Source organism: Gymnogyps californianus, chromosome 3 (genome assembly GCF_018139145.2).
Source record: "Gymnogyps californianus isolate 813 chromosome 3, ASM1813914v2, whole genome shotgun sequence".
NCBI lineage: Eukaryota > Metazoa > Chordata > Aves > Accipitriformes > Cathartidae > Gymnogyps > Gymnogyps californianus.
In genome coordinates this window covers 77,498,559-77,518,576 of record NC_059473.1, presented here as the reverse complement: position 1 = coordinate 77,518,576, position 20,018 = coordinate 77,498,559, and the positions used below count along the sequence as shown (strand labels likewise).

Genomic DNA, 20,018 nt, shown 5'->3' with positions numbered 1-20,018 from the left:
CTTGCCTTCCAGGAGCGCGGTGGCGAGCCCACTCGCACCCCCCTGCACCCTCCCGGAGTCCCGAGAGCATCTGCTGGCAGGGGGACAGCGAGCGGCCGCCGACTTTGGGTCATTTCGTTTCTTTTTTTTTTTTTTTTCTTTTTTCTTTTTTTTTTCTTTTTGCTCCTTTTATTTTTTTTTTTTTCCCTCCCCCTTGCCGCGTCCCCGCAGTGTATCCCCGTCCCTCGGGAGGACATCGCCGGGGAGCGGGGCAGCGGCGAGGATGTGCCGGCCCCCGCGGCGGAGCCAGCAGTGAGCGCCCGAGGGAGGCACCTGCCCCGCGGAGCCGCCGCGCCGGCGGGGGGGGGGGTGGGGGGGCCGCACCGCCTCGCCCCGGCGCCGACACTTCGCCCCGAGTTTAACGACTCCCGGGGGCTTCGAGCATGAGCAAGCCGGCGGGATCAACAAGTGGGTAATAACGCGGTGGAGGCTTCGAGCAGCCTTTCCGAGACCGGCTGCAGCCTGGCCTGGGAGGCGGGAGGTGGAGGGGAGGGAGAGGAAGGGGAGGGGGGGGGGGTTGTGGTTTGGGTTTGCATCTCCCCCCCCCGAATTAAAAAAGAAGTGTATATTTCCATCTGGAGTGGCAACGAATATACAGGCTCGGAGTTGCCCCGATGGAGTTTGGGCCCGGGGCTTACAAAAAGCCGCTTTCCAGCTGCCCGCCCCGACTTTCCGCGCCGCGAACCGGGGCAGGAGCCCGGGGGCAGCGAGCCCCGGGAAAGGCAGCTCCGCCGGCGGCGGGGAGGGGGCTCCTCCCGCCGGGGCGCGGGCGGTTGTCTGCGGGTCTCCGGTACTGGGGCGGAGGGAGGAAGGTTTGGGTTTAAAGGGCATTGCGGAGTTGAAACGTGCTGCTTTTCTCGCGGACTTTATGCAATCTCCTGCGACATAATAATTTCTTTTTAAGAGTTTGAAACTCCGGTCACTCAATTACACGGAATCGCGTAAGCAACTCTGTTGAAGGAGGATTTAAATGCAATACTTTGCACAACATTTCCAGTTACAACAAATAGTCCTGCAACGAGGAAAGCAGAAACAACTTAAAAGTCACATTTTCCTTAATCCTAAATCCATGCACCTCATAACTGGGGAATTTAAAGCATGACTAACCGCTCTTACTGAATGGCTCAATCCGTATAATCCCAATGGGACTTTCGGAGTTTGTAATATGGATGGAGTCAGTAACAAAGGGGGGAAAAAATACCCAATCCAATTTAATGTCTGACAAGTGATGGATCGGACAGTTATTTCCTCTGCGCTCCGGCGGGCTCCCGGGGTTGCGGAGCGGCGGAAAAAGGGAGGCAGAGCCGGGAGGGACCCGCCGCGGTACCTGCCACCGGCCGGCCCCCGGCAGCCCCGCGGCCTTCTCCTTGCCGCTGCCCTCCATTATTTTGACCCGGGTCCGCCCTTTGTCCGCGGGGGCCGGGAAGCCGCGGGGGGGTGGGGGTGGGTTGGGGGGGGGGGAAGGCCGCGGTGGCGGGGCCCGGGGGCAGGCCGGGGCCGCGGCGTGGAAGTCGCGCGTGGAGGAGGCGGGCGGCGCGGAGCCCCGCGGGGGCCCGGCGCTGCGGCCGAGCTGCCGCCGCTTCGGCGTGTGTTGGTTTGCCGCCTTCCCCCGTGGGGCTGAGCGCGGCATTTTCCCTCGCCAGCCCCCCGAGGGGAAAAAAAAATAGTGGCGGGGCCGCGGTCGAGGTAATAACCGGCGGAGGGGAAGGGGGCAGCGGCAAAAAAAAGCTGCGCTGCCCAAACTGCCCGGTAAGTGCGAGGGGAGCCAAAGCGGGATCGGGCCCGTGGGCAGCCGCGCCGGGACGTTGTCGGGGCTCCTGGCAGATTTCTGAGTGTCGGGGAAGGGGCAGGAAGGGTCGAGGAGCTTCGTCCCCAAAGGACGGCAGAGCTTCTGCCGGAGACATTTTGCGGAGGAGAAAACCCGCAAGGCTGGACCGCTCCTCCGGCCGCACGGCGCTGGGCGACCCCCGGGCTCCGCCGCCGCTTTCGCTGCTGACTCCGGCCCCCCCAGACCCCTGGGGACCGCCCGAAAGGGACCCCCAGGCCCGACCCGGCTAGGCCCCGCGGAGATGGGGACACGCGGGGACTGCTCCGGGCCGGGCCCGAGCCCAGCCGGCCTCGGCAGCGCATGTGAAAGCCTGACCCGCTGTCCCGGGGCCTGCGCGCCCGTCCCAGGGGTCCCGGGGGGCTCCCGGCCAACGGGGCTCCGGCCTGGCTTTTCTGCCCGCCGGTGGGCGTCTAGCGATGTCAGCTGCGATGTCTGCCTGGGTGGTAACAAGACCCCATCCCGCCGTCCCCCGAGCCCAGACTAACTTCTTTCAACAGCCTCTGATGGTAATTACAGTAATCGGGGCTGCCATATATCCTTTAAGCAATTATGACACACAAAAAAAGCCCCCAAGGACCCCCTGTCGTGGGATGTTCAAAACGGTTTCCCAGCTGAAGAGAAATCCCATTTTCTTAGCGCTAAACTTCTGAGACGAAGCGGTACCTCGGGGAACCGGAGCGCTTTTAAACAGAGTTAATCAGTTATCTCATGACCCCGTGTCAAGCTTACATTTTTCTCTTCCCACCCCTCGCCCTGCCTCTTCCCCGTCTACTTATTTCATATTTTGCCCTGCACGAAAGTTTTCTCACAGCAGCCTCCGCGGGGCGGGGATGGCGGGGTTGGGGGGATGCAGACCGCGGCCGGGATTGCGGGCGGGCGGGCGGCGGGACGGGGCGGCCCCGCAGCCTCCCGGGGCGGGGGGCTCCAGCCGCTCCCTCCACCGTGTTCCCCCTCCCCGTCCTCCGCCTCGTCGGGGGCCGCGGAGCTGATGGGACCGGCCGCGCCGCTCCGACGGCTGGAAACGTTGTTATTTGGGTTTGGCGAGGTGCTCCAGGTTGCTCGGGTTTTATAGATGGAGTATGTGGACGGGTAAAGAATATGCGGAACATATGTTTACATGCATGGTGTGGATATGTACCGATATAATGCATATGATTTTTTTAAAGCGGTTCCCAAACTTAAAATCCGTTTGGGGAAAACTGTTTTGTAAAACTAGCCCAAGTTTCTTCCCTCTCCGCCGCCCGCTTTTAGCGCCGACGAAGCCGAGCCGGCTGCCCCGCGTCGCAGGCCGGCCGGGGAAGCGGGGACCCCCGCGGCTGCCCGGTGTCCCGGGCGGCGGTCCCACGGCGGGCCCGGGTGCACGGCCGCGGCTGGGGCCCGCTGCCGAGGGAAGGGGGAGCGGGGCGGGGGTCCCCGGCGCCGGGAGCGGCGGCGGGCCGGGGTGCGCGGGGGCAGCGCGGCGGTGCCGGGCTCTGCACCGGGATGCACCACCGCTGCACGTACCGCTTCAGTGTCTCTCCCCCCACCCCCAGCCTGCCCCTCCTCCTCCTCCTCCTTTGTGTGCGTGCGTGTGGACCCTCTCCCTCCCCGTGGATGCTGAGGGCTGGAGAGGGAAGTCGAGCGCTTTCCCCCGTTGGCATTGTGCGATATCCGAATTCCCATGCTACACTTTTTGACGGGTCACTGGTGCCCCAATAGGCAGGTGGCAAGGAGGGCTTGTAATTACACACTCCCAGAAACCGTGCCTTGGCCTCAGCCCTCCTCACGGGCGCCTACCTGCAGCTCCAAAGCCGCGGCTTGCTCGCAGGCAGTGGGGCGGGGGGGCTTCCTTTAGCTGCGCTCCTTATTAATTGCGCAAAAGTTTTCTATTCTTTAACCTCTCTCCCTCCCTCCCACCTTCCCTCCCTCCGCCAACCCCTCCCTCTCGCAGTCCCTAACCTAATCCCCGTCCCTCTCGCCGTGTTGTGTATAGCAGCTGTCGGGTTTCATTTAGGGGAGAAGCTGGCAGCTTGTGCTCATTGGAGGCAGTCAAACGAGTTTCAATGGGCAAAATCATTAAGTTAACACTTTATCTAATGTCCCTATTGTCTGCCAGCAGGCATTGTCTTAGAGCCTTAGCGTAGACATGTCTGAAAGTATCTCGGACTCCTAAATTCTCTAGGGAGCGAGAGGAGCCCCTGCGGCCTGTTTCCATTCCCTCCCCCCGCCCCCCCAGCAGCGCTCCGCTCCGCTCTGCTCCGCTCCGCTCCGCTCCGCACCGCACCGCACGCTGCCGCCTTCCCCCTTCCAGCCCTCGCCCGCACCCACCCGCAGCCGGGGCTTTCCCTGAACTGCTTCCAAAGATAGTGGCCCCGAGCGCTCTCCGTCGGAGTTTGGAGACCAAGGTTTGGTGAGAGGGACTGAATCTCCAGCTTAAGTTCTGGTAGGAGGGAAGAAGGCTGTTTGAGGCAGAGGGAAGAAAAGAAAAAGAAAAAGAAGAAAAAGAAAGAAGAAAAAGAACGAAGAAGAAAAAGAAAGAAGAAGAAGAAGAAGAAGAAGAAGAAGAAGAAGAAAAAGAAGAAGAAGAAGAAGAAAAAGAAGAAGAAGAAGAAGAAAAAGAAAAAGAAAAAGAAAAAGAAAAAGAAAAAGAAAAAGAAAAAGAAAAAGAAAAAGAAGAATAAAAAGAAGAAGAACAAGAAAAAGAAAAAGAAGAAGAAAAAGAAAAAGAAAAAGAAAAAGAAAAAGGAAAAGGAAAAGGAAAAGGAAAAGAAAAGGAAAAAGAAAAAGAAAAAAGGAAAAAGAGAAAGAAAAGGAAAAAGAAAAAGAAAAAAGAGAAAGAAAAGGAAAAAGAAAAAGAGAAAGAAAAAGAAAAAGAAAAAGGGGGGGGGGGGAAGGAAAAAGAGAAACGAAAGGAAAAAGATAAAGAAAAAGAAAAAAGAGAAAACAGAAGAGAGAAGCCGGAGAAAAGGCAGAAGCCGAGCGGGGTTTTGGCGGGTTTCTTGAACCGGACTGCAATGATCTCTGTACGAGTTTTTACATCACCCTCCGAGCATTTGCAGTTCTAGTCAAAGTCGGTGCGAAAGCAGCGCCCGGCGGAGCGGGGGCTGCGGGCGAGGCGGAGCGGAGCGGAGGGGGGCTGCCCGCCCGCCCGCCCGCCCGCCCCGCGCCCCAGCCCGCCCGCAGCCCGCAGCGGCCTCCGCGCACAAAGGCGAGGCGGAAAGTTTTGCTGCAGGTTTTGGGGTGAAGAAAACGGCACGCCTCGTCTGCGGCAGGAGCCAGCCCCCTTTCGCTGGGGTTGCTACGGGGGAGAGAAGGTTACTTGGCTTCCCGGTCATTTTATTTTGTTTTGATTTATTCTGTGCCTCGGTCTCCTGACTGCTCTCCTGCCCAGGGAAAGTGCCGTCCTCTGTTTGCCGAGCGCCAGAAAGCGAGGGAAACGCCCCCCCGCCCAAAGTCGTCGTGGTGTCTTTCCCCCCCCCCCCCCCCCCCCCCCCCCCCGCATCCCCACTTCTAGCAGGCAAGTCTGCTGCTCCCGCTGCTGTAATCTTCCCTTCCAAAATGGGTCTTGGCGATTATAGAAGATCCAAATAAACGTAGCGGGGCATGAATAATGCTCATTGTAGAAAACTGACACTTGCTCAAGGAAAAGAAAGTTGGCTATAAAATCACTTCATTATTTGCTTGTACTGCCGCTCTGGGGCTAATCCCTCCGGAGGTCAGATTGCTGAGCGCTCGCTCTCTCCCTCTCTCCCTTCTCTGCTTTCAGGTCGCATTTTAGACATCCCTTGCAAAGTGTGTGGGGACCGCAGCTCCGGGAAACACTATGGGGTTTACGCCTGCGATGGGTGCTCGGGATTTTTCAAGAGGAGCATCAGGAGGAATAGGACCTATGTTTGCAAATCGGGAAATCAGGTACCAGCCGCAGCGCAGGCCCCTCACCGCCTCCACCTCTTACCCTGCATCTCCCCAGGGCCCCGTATCGCCCCTCCCGCCAACAGAAACACCCGCAGCAGTAAGACCCAGCCGCCACGCAGCCTCACCCTCCCTTCCCAGGGGGTCCCGGGCCGAGGCCGGGCGCTGGGTGCCCCAGCCCGCCTCCCCCCGGCACGTCCCCCCACCCCGGGCCGTGCGGCCGCAGCCCACCGGGGAGGACGAGGGGGATGCGCAAGGAGGGAGCGGGGGTGACGGCGGGAGGAGGCGTGCAGCCAGCTCACCGGCTAATTACCCGAGGAAAGAGAGGGGCAGCCCCTCGGTAAGCCACAATCCACAGCCGGTCGATGGACAACCGACACGATTTCCACCCCGGCGGGTCGCGCCCGCTTCTTCCCCTTCCCGCTCCGGCCGCGCTCATTTCCACTCCCGGACCGTCCCCGCGGGGATGCGGGGCTGGGGACGCGGGTGGGGGGTGGGGTGGGGTGGGGGGGTTGGGGGGGGGGGGGGCACAGGGGACCGGGGCGCCCCGAGGGGGCGGCGCTGCCGTCGCTGTCTCGGGTGCTGAAGGCGGCCCGGCCCGGCCCGCCGCGGGGCCGAGCACCCCGGCACGGCACGGCCCGGCCCGGCCCGGCCCGGCCCGGCCCGCTCCGCAGGGGCCCGGCCCGGCCCGGCCCCCCCGGCGCACCCAGGGGAGGCCCCCTCCGTGCCTCCCGCCGCCGCGGGGAGGGCGCCGGGGGCCGGCGGGGTGAGCGCACTGCTCCCCCCGGCCCGACGGCTGGCTGTGTTGCAGGGAGGCTGCCCGGTGGACAAGACGCACAGGAACCAGTGCCGGGCCTGCCGGCTGAAGAAGTGCTTGGAGGTCAACATGAACAAAGACGGTACCTGCTTCCCCCTCTCCCGGGGCCGGGGCGGCGGGGCCGCATGAGGGAGCCGGGCCTTGCTCTGAACCGGGGAGCGGTGTGTCACTGCGGGGTCTTCCCCCCCGGGCCCCTAATGACCCCCCATCCCGCAGCAGCCTCACTCATTTCTCCCTAGACACCCCCCGGGCCAGGGGCGTGGGGCCATCCCCAAAAAATTGCAGGGAGGAGGGAAGCCCAGCTGAGCACCGCGGGGTACCCGGTGCGGGACCCCGCGGTGACCCCCTCGCCTCTCCTTGGTGCCCCGCAGCGGTGCAGCACGAGCGGGGCCCCCGGACGTCGACGATACGGAAGCAGGTGGCCCTCTACTTCCGCGGGCACAAGGAGGAGAGCGGCGGCGCCCCGCACTTCCCCGCCGCCGCCCTGCCGGCGCCCGCCTTCTTCACCGCCGTCTCCCAGCTGGAGCCCCACGGCCTGGAGCTGGCCGCCGTCGCCGGCACCCCCGAGAGGCAGGCTCTGGTGGGCCTGGCGCAGCCTACCCCAAAGGTCAGCCACTGCCCCAGCCCCCGGCGGGCCTGCACACCTCGCGGCTGGGGTACCCGCAACCCACCAGCTCCTCCCTGCCTCTGGGGTAGATGTGGCAAAGAGCAAGGCCTGAGGCCTTGCGGGTTGTGGTGGGGACTCTTTTGTTATGCCCCTAAACGCTCTGAAGATACGAGGCGCAAGGGGTAAGAGGCCCTCTGCAGAAGGGATATGCAGAAGGACTGACTGATAACCTGCTCTGTACAAACCCTGTCTCTCCTACATCCTTACACCCTCAGGGTTGCAGAGGTACTCCTCCTGCCTGGAGCCCATCCACAAGTCAATTTTAAACCTTGTTTCATGAGGATGAGCTGCAATCGCTGAGTTTTCTACAGCAGAATGCCCATCTCCATAGTGGTGTAGTCCAGAAAGTACTATTTGTACTGACCAAAGCCTGCAGCTTGTCCACACAGACACAAACGTGTTTAAGCTGGCTCTGCGCTTCTTGGCTGTGACATTTCCTAAGCAGCCCAGTAGAAGCACTGCTGTGGCCTCAGCTGCACAGGAATTAGCCATAAGGTGATGTTTTTCATTAACCCATTTGCAATGGCATTTTGCATATTTACAGCACCTGGAAAATCAAAGAAGAGACAACTTAAATAGTTCTCCATTTCCAGAGTTGGTGGCTTGTGAGAATGCATCATGAACATGATCACAACATATAGTTTTATATTATATTTTCGAAAATACTGAATCAGAAATTATTTAGCAAAAAAACATAGCACATGCTTGAAAATGTAACTCCATTCCAATCCTACACACCCTTTAGGTAGTTATGTTTAGCTCTACACATCTGCTTACAGCCTGTTGCAGTCAGGGAGCTAGACGAAGGTTAAGGCTAAACGAGTACTTACTGCTTTGCTGAGCAAGGCTGGAGTGCTGTTGTGGTTTAACCCCAGCTGGCAACTAAGCACCACACAGATGCTCGCTCACTCCCCCCCCAGTGGGATGGGGGAGAGAATCAGAAGAGTAAAAGTGAGAAAACTCGTGGATTGAGATAAAGACAGTTTAATAGGCAAAGCAAAATCCCCGCACGCAAGCAAAGCAAAACAAGGAATTCCTTCACTGCTTCCCATGGGCGGGCAGGTTTCAGCCATCTCCAGGAAAGCAGGGCTCCATTACGCGTAAAGGTTACTTGGAAAGACAAACGCCATCACTCCGAACGTCCCCCCCTTCCTTCTTCTTCTTCTCCCAGCTTTCTATGCTGAGCATGACATCATATGGTATGGAATATCCCTTTGGTCAGTTGGGGTCAGCTGTCCCGGCTGTGTCCCCTCCCAACTTGTTGTGCACCCCCAGCCTACTCGCTGGTGGGGTGGGGTGAGAAGCAGCAAAGGCCTTGACTCTGTGTAAGCACTGCTCAGCAGTAACTAAAACATCCCTGTGTTATCAACACTGTTTCCAGCACAGATCCAAAACATAGCCTCATACAAGCTACTATGAAGAAAATTAACTCTATCCCAGCCAAAACCAGCACAAGTGCTAAATCAGCTTCTGAAGCACAAGTTACAAACCACAAATTCTTAATCAAATTTGTATTCTTCTAACTCTGCTACCAGAGGTGTGCTATTGTGTAACAGGGCAAAGAATGACACCGCATTTTGGTCATTTTTTTCCCCTGATGTGATAATTTCATTCTCCCTTCAACCTCCTCCGGAGAACTGTTTCTGTAGTACAACAGTTCATCCATGCGGATGAGCAGCAGAGAGCAGCTCGGAGTGAGCCCACTGAAAGCAATGCCCTCTGCTTGCAGAATAAGAGAGTGCACGCTCGTATTGGGCATGAGCATGATGCACCGAATGGCAGCTGTAGGGGAGAGGAAGACGAGGCTGCCTTGATGACATTGTATGAAGTTGCTTTATTTTCTTTTTGACATTAGTACCCACATGAAGTCAACGGTACCCCTATGTATCTCTATGAAGTGGCCACCGAATCCGTTTGTGAGTCAGCAGCCAGACTTCTGTTCATGAGCATCAAGTGGGCCAAAAGTGTCCCAGCCTTCTCCACCTTGTCCTTACAAGACCAGGTAAGGCACCTGCAGTGGGAGTGGGGTCCTGAACCTTCAGCCCTAGACCTTTAAATTCGTAATGGACTTCAGCAGTTCTGAAGATCAGGGCAGAGTTTTGGTCTGTCCCTGAAAACCAGGCAGTGATTTAGAAACTGCTTTCCTCCAACTTTTATTTCATGAAGCAAGTAAAAATCAAGCCAGAAAAAAAATCTAATATAATGCGAATATTATGGGAGGATAAGTTCTAGAGGAAAAGTCACCAGGCGGCAGACCAAGCTCAGCGTGCCAAACTGCTTCTCTACTTGTGGGACAACTTTCCCCTCCATAAAATGGGGAACAGCATCTTACTTTGCTATTTTGGGATGAGAAGTGCTTAGTTAAGCATATGGCCTCAGGATATGACTGAGGTGATTTCTGAAGACCGTTCCTCCTCCTCTCCTCTCCTCTCCTCTCCTCTCCTCTCCTCTCCTCTCCTCTCCTCTCCTCTCCTCTCCTCTCCTCTCCTCTCCTCTCCTCTCCTCTCCTCTCCTCTCCTCTCCTCTCCTCTCCTCTCCTCTCCTCTCCTCTCCTCTCCTCTCCTCTCACACAGCCAACATTTTTTCCTTATTCATGTTGGCTTCAGTGAACTTACAATTACACCAATATGGTGGAAGCAGAATTTGGCCAGCCCCCAGTATTTTTCACCATTAATTAAAATCTTCCCTAATTTGTCTTGTTTTCCTCTATGACAATTTGCCTTTGCCTCAAGTAAATCATATGTGAACCATACGAGCTGAAGCAATTTCTTAATGACTTGATTCTTGATGAGGACTCAGTGTGCTTTGTATAATGCACTAATTTAAAAAAAAAGTAATCAGATAATTATAAAATGGAAGGGGGGGAATCTATGCAAAGCTCCAATCATAAAAGACATCTAATACTTTCATATGATTGAGCTGATTTCCCAAAACGGTAACTAGAAACGTTGTGCTTTAGATGTTACACAGCAGCCATCAGAGCAACTAGTTCCTTTCCATGGATGCATGTTGCAAATGTTGCAGCTGATACGCAAATAGTATTCTGAACTGAAAGAAAAGAGCTCCTTAGGAAACCAGTAGTGTTTTCTACCTAAAGGTAAATCATGATGGTCACAATGTCATATAAAGCTAAGATACATTGAAATGTTCATTTTCTAGCACCAGAACGATGTTTTGAAGTCCTTCTCATGAAATTAGACAAAGGGGGACGCTGCTCAGCTCTGGCTGCAGTACTGCTACATGGTGAGCACGAGGGGAGCAATGAGATAGGGTCTGGGAGGTTACACACGCCATTAGGAAGACAGCAGTCCCAGTGTGGCATGCTGCTCTCTAATGTTGTCTTCTGCTGCCGCTACTCCTGTGGAGCACCAGGTCTGTCATACCAAGCAACCAAAGAAACAGGCCCGAATATCAGGGACAAGCAGCAAGTATGCCGCTTCAACAGCAGCCTCAGTGCACAGGAAGAGGCTGGGTCCACCTCCGGAGCAGTGATGTCCACAGGAGGCTCCTTAGGCGAAGGCTTTATTTGACATAATATGGATGCATTTCCCATAAGGTCATCTCTGTTAGTGTGTGGAGGAGCGGGCAGCAGGATTTGGGAGCAAGGCAAGTCTCCATTGCACATGACCAACCATGCCTCAAACAGCAAGGCCTGCTTATCTACCATAGATACCAGAGTTCCTGTCATCTTTAAATAACCCCCTGCCTCTTTCACTTTCATATCAAGGACTAATGTTAGTGAATTACATATTAAAATCCCAGCCTTTCCTTAACATCACCTTGACTTGCTGTATCTCATTGCAAGCCAGCTTCCTCAAAACTCAGAACTGCTCAGCTCTAAAGCTTTGACCTGGGCCTCTTTCTGCATGATTCCCCTGTCATATTCAGGAGAGCTGGAGAAGAAATAACTCTGATTTTCATCACCTTATTTCATGAATAATCAGACATTTGATTTTTATAATAGTGCCATCGCATTGTTTAATTTGACAATGGCCCAGCTGTAAATGTCTGCATCTCTCTTTTTGTATCCCTGACATCTGCCCGAGGAGAGTCTAAAACCTTTTCCTAGATTTTGCTTTTGTTTGTGCTCTTCCGAAAAGGCAAGCGCATTGTGGTTGCAGGACTCTGGGACAGTTTCAACTCGAAGGCAAGGAAATAAGCAGAAACCAATTTGCTGACAAAACACAAGTCCAAGGATTGCTGTGTCACTCCGCTCGGTAAAACAGAGGCTGTGTCCCTTCCCCAGCTCCATACAGCTAATCCCATCATGGACTGGAAGCCACACAACAAAAATGTCATGCTTCAAGTTCTGCTGGCCTGCACACCTGCCCAGCTTGTCCATAAGACAGGTTGGCCCCATGCAGGTCACCAACAAAAGGTCATACTTACAGGATGGGGTTGATTAAGAAGCAAAAACCAGTCCTTCAGAAAGCCTAGTATTTCTTGTTTCTTTGAAGAAGGAGGGCTGAGTATGACTTCAGCATGAATTATTTTAATTGGTGGTTTTACAGACTTATGCATAGGCATGAAGAAAGCTTCAGCTATTGGAATAGTCTCTTATTTCTAAAGTCTTGTGACTTTAAAGACTTAGTGGGAAAGAACATATGAAATCGATATCTTCCAGGAACCACCATTCATTACCATTGTATCTGCATGAATGAATGACAAAAAAAGTTTTACAAAAGCAAATGAAAGGCTGGCGAATCATTTCCTATGTCATACAGAAACCTGCACATCCATCAGGCAGGATTATCCAGAGGAGGGGCTGGGTTCGCAGGCTGCAGCAGTTAGGAGACTTACGAGCAGGTTCAGCTGTTCTCAGAACAGAGCTGAGATGGGCACCACACTCTAGACACTGCCCCCCCCCCCCCATTTCATACAATAATCTGGGTAGCTTCCAGTACTGTAAAATCCAATGTAATTATTTCAAACAATAATTGTATGCAAACAGAGACAGAAATACTTTCCTGCCACAATTTCCTTAGTCAGGGTATGTAGAAGTTCTGCAAAGCACATAGCACAAAAAAGCACCAAATGGGCATAAACCTGCAGTGACAAGCTGAGAACAGAGACTCTGAGAGCTCTTCCTCCCATTCTGATCGCAACAGGGTGGTTGCAAACTCATAATACCGTTAAAAGTTAGCACACAGATAAAGGATTCACTTTTAGTGCATGCTTTCTGTATCATCTATTACTTTCACATATCTGATTCCAAGGAAATTGTCATTCATTTGGTACAACATACTTTGCTCTTCCTTACAGACTCTTTATAGACTTAAAATACCCTCCTTCCTATTTTCCTAAGAAGCTAAGCTGCTGATACTTGCAGGGACTATAGCAATATTAATGCTTGTGGTTTGGGTTTTTTTGCTGCATGAGTTTTGGGCAATCTGTTTTCACTGCGTGGAGCCACCAGGTGATACCTCCTGAGTCCACTACAGTTCTCACCCCTCCAAATCTCTCCCACCCTATTGAGAGACGTGAGGTCCCAGCAACATGTACGCATCACAGCATGTCCTTTAGGCCATGAACTTCAGCTGAACTGGAGGCCCTCCAAACCCCTCTTAAGAGTTGGTCTGGGCCAACAATCCATAGAAGCCCTCAAGACTAAACATGTCTGTTCTGGCTTTGCCAGTCTGCATTACCAGGAGTCTTGTCTCCTCTTGAGATGCACCACTGCCTCTCCACAGAAATCAAAGGCATTGCCTCCAAACAGAGAAAAAAACATCCTCCATACAACCAGGCAATGTACAAAAATTGCAGAGAACTAGCAATGCTGTCAGCATAGGTGCTTGGATACTCAGTTCTTAGGGCCTGGAATTTCTGAGTGATTTTAAGCAAAAAGCAGGAAAACAGGTGACACTGAGAAACCGTATGTGTGTCCAGATGCTGTGCCTGAAAGAGCTAAAGACTTGCTTAGTAAGGAAGGGGTTAAAGATACATATGTACTCTAAAGCAGTGCTCCCTACAGAGTGATGTAATCTCAGGACGTTGTCCAGGCTTTTCTTCACAAATCCGGCCTTCTTGAGGGAAAGGAGGGTAATCCCCAGAGAGCAATGGGAGAGCACTCGTCCAACTTGTCCTAGGACAGCTATATGTGCCAAGGGAGAGGAGGAGAGAGCCCACGCTGTGCTGAGAAACACAGGAGGCGAGTGTTCATGTTGTGAGCAAGCTCTCTGGGGCAGGAGTTCTCACCCTCCTTTCTCTTTCTCCTCCCTTTTCGTCTGCAACATGGTGCACAGTGAGCCAACCCTCAGTGTTTTTCTACAATGCATAGACTTATTTCTAGACACCTTCTCAAAAAGCTAAGAGAAGAGCTAATGAATGCTGTGGGGAAAATACCATGACAGGCATTTAAAGCAGTTTTTAAAATAACAGAAATTTACATATTTAAATTGTTTATAAATCTATAAATTATACACTATGTTATATTGTACATCTATTGTATGACAGCTGATGCTTTTGGAAGATGCTTGGAGAGAACTGTTTGTTCTAGGAATAGCACAATGGGCCATTCCAGTTGATGCTAACACTCTACTGGCTGTATCTGGTAAGAATTGCACAATTTAATGACTTTGTTACAAAAATTACCATAAAAATACATTACTGAAAAAAGAACAACATGTAAAGAATAACAAATTCCTACTGAACAATAGAGCATACCTGTCATTTATAAATCTATATTTAAATGCAAATAATGTTGTTTTGTTGTATTCATGACTGCTTGCATTGTCATTTAAATGCAAATTACTGTGTTTGTTATCATCCAAGAGAAGATTTTATATTAACTTTCATACAATATAGTCAGTTTACATGGAACCAGATAGACAAGTGTAACAATAGAGTGGATATTGATACAGAGGATTTTGTCAGAAATCAATATAAAATAAAGCAAATGCCTTTAATATTATTTATTTCATCTGTTTCTGTTTTAGGCATGAATGGTGACAATACAGATTCTCAGAAGTTGAATAAAATTATTTCAGAAATACAGGCTTTACAGGAGGTTGTGGCCAGATTTAGACAACTTCGGCTAGATGCTACCGAATTTGCCTGTCTCAAATGCATTGTCACTTTTAAAGCTGGTAAGCAGAAAGAATCTCTTGCTTGTCTGGTCTGGTAACTATGAGGTCACTACTTTAAAGCAAAAATGATGTTTTAAACGACACATAGCTTTATATCATCCAAGAGGTTTCCCAGTATCGAATTCCAATAGCCAGTGTTGCATTTTGAAAGGCTGACAGTGGAGTGCTGGGGAACTAATGGGAACATTTAATTTCCATTGATAGCACTAGCTGAACTGTTTTGACCCACCCAAGAGTCAAGCTGAACTAGTAACTGATCTGCTTTCCAGTGCCTACACACAGTGGTTCTGAACTGAGGAGTTTCCGAAACGCTGCCGCCATAGCAGCCCTTCAAGATGAAGCCCAGCTCACTCTGAACAGCTACATTCATACCAGGTGAGCGGTGTCTTCTCTCAATACTTCTTGCAGGTGTAAGGGTAAAATCCCGCCCTCACTGTAGTGAAGGTGACATTTCCACTGACTGAAATGGGGACCGGGCTGTTACAGCAAGTATATATTGGCTGTCAGCCTGCTGGGGTTTGGCATTTCCTGATGAAATAGAATCATAGAAAAGGTTGGAAAAGACCCTTAAAATCATGGGGTCCAACCCTTAACCTAACACTGCCAAGTCCACCACTAAACCATGTCCCTAAGTGCAACATCTACACATCTTTTAAATACCTTCAGGGATGGTGACTCAACCACTTCCCTGGGCAGCCTGTTCCAATCCTTGACAACCATTTCAGTGAAGAAATTTTTCTTAATATCCAATCTAAACTTCCCCTGGTGCAACTTGAGGCCATTTCCTCTTGTCCTATCACTTGCTACTTGGGAGAAGAGACCGACATCCACCTCACTACAACTTCCTTTCAAGTAGTTGTAGAAAGCGATAAGGTCTCCCCTCAGCCTCCTTTTCTCCAGACTAAACAACCCCAGTTCCCTCAGCTGTTCCTCACAGGACTTGTGCTCTAGACCCTTCACCAGCTTCGCTGCTCTTCTTTGGATGTGCTCCAGCACCTCAATTTATTCAAATAGAAAAGCGCTAGAAGGAGAGATCTTCCCCTGTGAAGTGATACCTGCTGTGGAACACTTTGCAGTTCAGAAGGCTACATTTTCCTCTACACTTTATTCAATTAAATACTGCTATTAGTGATGCTCAAAACATCACATCTCACAGCAGTATGAGCGCTTTTCGCCCAAGATCTCCAGTCCCCATATCATTTCCCCCATTTTGCAGACACAGAAATTGGACATAAGGAAGTTAAATGGCTTTTCCAAGATGATATCCTGAGTCTTTTCTCAGGTTGAAATGAAAAACCCAGAACTTGTGAATCCCATTTTGGTGCTGCAGCAGAGTGATGAGAATCATTGTTTGGGAAGAAAGTATTGCCCCTTGTCTCATTCAGGATAAGTCCCATGGGATACAGCAATCTTAAAACCTGCCGTAAAAGCTGTAGCTGTCATCCCACAAAGCGTACAAGGGTGAGCCCAGGAATGCACAAAATGGGCTATGCAAAGTACAACCCCATGCTCTAGAACAGCTGGCTGTGAACAGATCAGTCGCCTCCTCCTATGGACCACTTCAGAGTGGTGGGACAGGGGAGAAGCCTGAAGAGTGCACCTAACATCTTTTGCAACAGCTGCTCTGGTTGGTTCAGGACTTCTGGGGAGAGCTGCGACCGGTCTTGTAAAGTCCATGTCTAAGTCCTTCAGCTGCAGCGGAGGTCCATGAAACTAACACAGTGGTAAATGCAGCAGCCGAAGAGAAACTTTTATACCATTTTTTCATTCTGAAACTTTGATCTGCTCTCATAATAGCTCTGTCTAGCAGAAGTCCACTCAGTGTCAGAGACTAGACGGCAGCAGTCTCCGAAGCACTTCTATTTAGTCTAAAGGGACTGGCCTGCCCTGGGGATGGGAGTTAAAATGTGAATACCATCCGGTTATGGCTAGTTCAGAGCAAAAAGAATAACCGCTGCATAGCAACCTCTTGCTGTTCTTATGGAAGGCCTTTCCTGTGAAGATTGCTCCCTGGAGACTCTGAGTGAGACAGGGCCTGTTGGAGAGAGAAGCCAGGGAGGAATGGTTTTACATAGCCACAGTTTCCATTCCAGGCACGGTGACTTTTCCATTGCATTTCTGCGTTGCTGGAAATATTTAGCTACTGGGCTAAACAGTATCTGTTGTAAACGATATCCTTTTACAAGGAAAAAAGTGCAGTCCACTGACAGGACTGTCACATTGACTCCAGTGGGATAGGGCTTTCAGCTTGCATTTCATCCTCAGGCTTGAATTTACCTTCCTGCCAGTGTTACAGCAGTATCAGCCCTTTGATCTCAGTGGAGTCGCTCTCAACAGGACACAAGGGAGGGCACCCTGGAGAAGCAGAGTGTTTCTCCAAATGACCTACTCCTTCTTTTAGGGAGACCACTGGAAGCAGAGGTTTGAGAATCACTGGTGTAAAGTCAGCGTAAGCACGGCTTAAATACATATCCTATGTTGTGTTGGCTTCAAAAGCTGGGAGAAAGGATGGAAAATATCCTATTATACGATTACCTGGGGATAAAATGCAGTTTCTTTAACAAAAAATTTTTTTTCCAAATGTCAATTGATATTCAATGTATATGGCAACCAAAAGGCGGCAAAATTATTACCATGACAATCCAGCTAGGTTTAAATTGCACTTTAAATGACAGGGTATTTATTATAGGTCAAGCTCTTCCCTGAACTGCATCAAGAACATAGTTGTTGTATGAGGGACAAGTCAGAGCAGATCCTGTCTCTGTATTGCTACTGCTCTGAGGGAATAAACAAATGAGTTAATCAAAACTCAGAGACATTGGTCTATATTCTGCTAACCTCCCTTAAGAGTGTTTTCCTTGGGGTCAACCTTCTTGCTCACATGAGTACAAAACACAGGGTTTTAGCACAGGTAGCACTTATCTGTACAATTTGTTGAATATTGATCTTTTCTATAAAGTAAAAGACTTTCTTTGAAAAAATACTTAGAAACTTCAGTAACATTTTTTCTCTCTCTGTCTCCCAGGTATCCCACACAACCCTGTCGTTTTGGAAAACTTTTATTGCTTTTACCAGCTTTACGTTCGATTAGTCCATCTACAATAGAAGAAGTGTTTTTCAAAAAGACCATTGGGAATGTACCAATTACAAGACTGCTTTCAGATATGTACAAATCCAGTGACATATAAATTACCTTAAAATAAACAATCAGGATGAACAGTTTGAGAAGAACTTTTATCTATGGAGAATAAGCCTCAACTAACAAAATCTACAGGAAGCATAAGCCTGGGAATGTTTAGCCTTTAAACCCATTGACAAAAAATACCCCAGTAGATATGATTCTGCTGCTCTGAACAGAGTGATTTAGATCGTGGAGAGAATGCTTTGTTCTACAGAAAAAGTGAAAGTGGTTGGAATTTGGCTGCTATTCCTGTTACTACAGGATGGAGGCAATTCAGATGCCAGTCATAGTTAACAAAGACTCTGCTATTCTCTCATTTAACTGGCAGATCTGAGACAAAATGTGAAAGAAGGTACTTTAGTTTGTTCAGTATTTGGAACCGGGTGACCAAACTTGGCTTCTGTTGTAACATGAGATGTGGTGGCCTTCAGAACTGTTTTAAAAGTAGCTTATGTTGGGAAAATGTTTTTAACATCATAGGCAACATTTAAGACCAGGTTACCAAAACATTGCTTCTGCTATAATACATCATGAAGTGGCCTTCAGAACTGATTAAAAAGTAGCTTATGACAGCAGCTCCATTCTTCCTGCAAAATGAACTGGTGATCTTTGATGCGGATGTCACCACAATTTGTTCAGTTAACATCTCAAAGACAGAAGAGCTTTATACACTTCCTCCCCAACCTTTCCTCCTTCTTCTTACACACACTCACACAGACACACATTCACACACACACCTGAAAAGATACAAGTCAAGAAAGGAAGACTAAAACAGCAAAACCAAATACAATGGAGATGACCGCTTCAGTGACCTGCTGGCTGTCCCGTTGGCACAGTGCTGAAACCAAAGGCAACGGTGGCCAAACTCTTTGTCAATGAGATGTGCAGAGAAGTGAAATGACTATAAAAAAAAAACAATGGAAGGAATTTTATTTCAAAGAAATAAAGGTTGTTGACTGATACAATGCTAACAATTTCCAAAAGTCTCCGATGCCTTTTTAGAAAACTCCAGGTTCTAATTTTGAAGCCTTGTTCGCATACACCCTTTCACACACAAAAACGTTATAAGCTGCTTATTTGATGTATGAAAAATGTAGAAAAAACATTTAAAGATAGCTGCTGTACTTTTCAAAATTTGATTTGTTATTAGGAACTAGCACTGAGAAAAATCAGCACTTGGACTATCATAGAATGAGTAAAACTTTTCCTGTACAAAGTGGATTAACTGATTTGTGAAGTTAAAAAGTTGTACTCATTGTATTTACAAAGAATAAAAATATATTGAATTTAAATTACTTTCCACTGTTCTTTTAACACTTATCCTTCTATTTCTGGATTAGTTTCTTCCACTGTACCCTACTTATCGGGGAACAGAAATATTCTCTGCTAAAATGGATTGCCTTGGATGCTGTGGAGTCTCCATCATCAGAAGTTTTAAAAAACAGGTTAGACACACATTAAAGGAATAGTTTAAGTGATCCTGCCTTGGGGCAAAGGGACTTTGAGGTCCTGCATAGAGCTGTTTTCTGTAATTCAAATATACATTTGCTGCAAGGTCTCCTTCTCAAGGAGCTGACACAGAGCTTTTCCTAGGACACAATACTAAACGGATCATAGGTCTAATCTAGTATAAGTCTTCTGTTTCATGTTATTACAATTATTAATATCAGTGAATTGTGCAGCTAACAAAGGGTGATGAGTACAAAAACACTGCTTCAATTAAAAATATTCTGAGGTTTTATTAAGGTATCCAATCGTGTAATCACACCAAAGAAAGACATAAGCAACTCCCAATGCACAGAACAAGTTGGCAATAGGAGAAGGGAAATAAAACATACTGTTCATATGGCAATGAGTGACCAAAGAGCCATGCACACTAAAATGACAGGTGGAAATGTACAGTGTATATCAATGGCTCATTGGTTTTCAGTGTCAAGGAATACAGATCACAAGTGAAATCCTAGCTCCATTGACTCCAAGCACAAAAATCTGATGTGTTTCAGAGGTCAAAGTTTTCACCCCAACTCTCTTCCATTTGCACAGTCTGCTAGGTCTCACATTCTATCCTTTCCAAGACAGCCAGATGATAAAGTATACAAGACCAGTCTTTTGATGAGTCGGGTGAGACAAAGCATGGACTACAGGACTTCAAAACATCTTTTATACAAACCAGCATGGAGCACTTGAGAATGTGTTTACCACAGGGCATAGCACATTCTTAGAAAGAAACCAACAAACACTTTATGAAGCATTCTTCCTGCACCTGTAATAACCTTCAACCATTTTCTGCTCTCTACACTAAAAAGAACTGGACAGGGCAGAAAAATCCATTGTGGTTCTCCACTCTGTAACAATTCAGTTTATGAGCTAAAGAAGTTGAACCCAGTGCTGTGCAGAATCCCTTGACAGAACACTCATTTCAATACGATTCATGCTGTTGTCCCGGAGCAGCAATGAACATGAAGTGCATTCACGCTGCAAGGCAACCGCACTCTGCAGCGTGCTGCAGT

At 49.7% G+C, this 20,018-nt stretch overlaps 1 protein-coding gene across 1 annotated transcript; it reads left to right on the top strand.

The window, feature by feature from the left end:
* Nucleotides 1–422: 422 nt before the first annotated feature.
* On the top strand, nt 423–18,773 carry NR2E1 (nuclear receptor subfamily 2 group E member 1). Its single transcript, XM_050893492.1, has 9 exons — nt 423–447; nt 5,613–5,758; nt 6,570–6,657; nt 6,947–7,182; nt 9,098–9,244; nt 13,696–13,792; nt 14,178–14,327; nt 14,597–14,702; nt 17,353–18,773. The coding sequence occupies exons 1-9, from the start codon at nt 423–425 to the stop codon at nt 17,513–17,515; spliced, it is 1,158 nt and encodes a 385-aa protein (XP_050749449.1). The 3' UTR covers nt 17,516–18,773.
* The last annotated feature ends 1,245 nt before the right edge of the window (nt 18,774–20,018 follow it).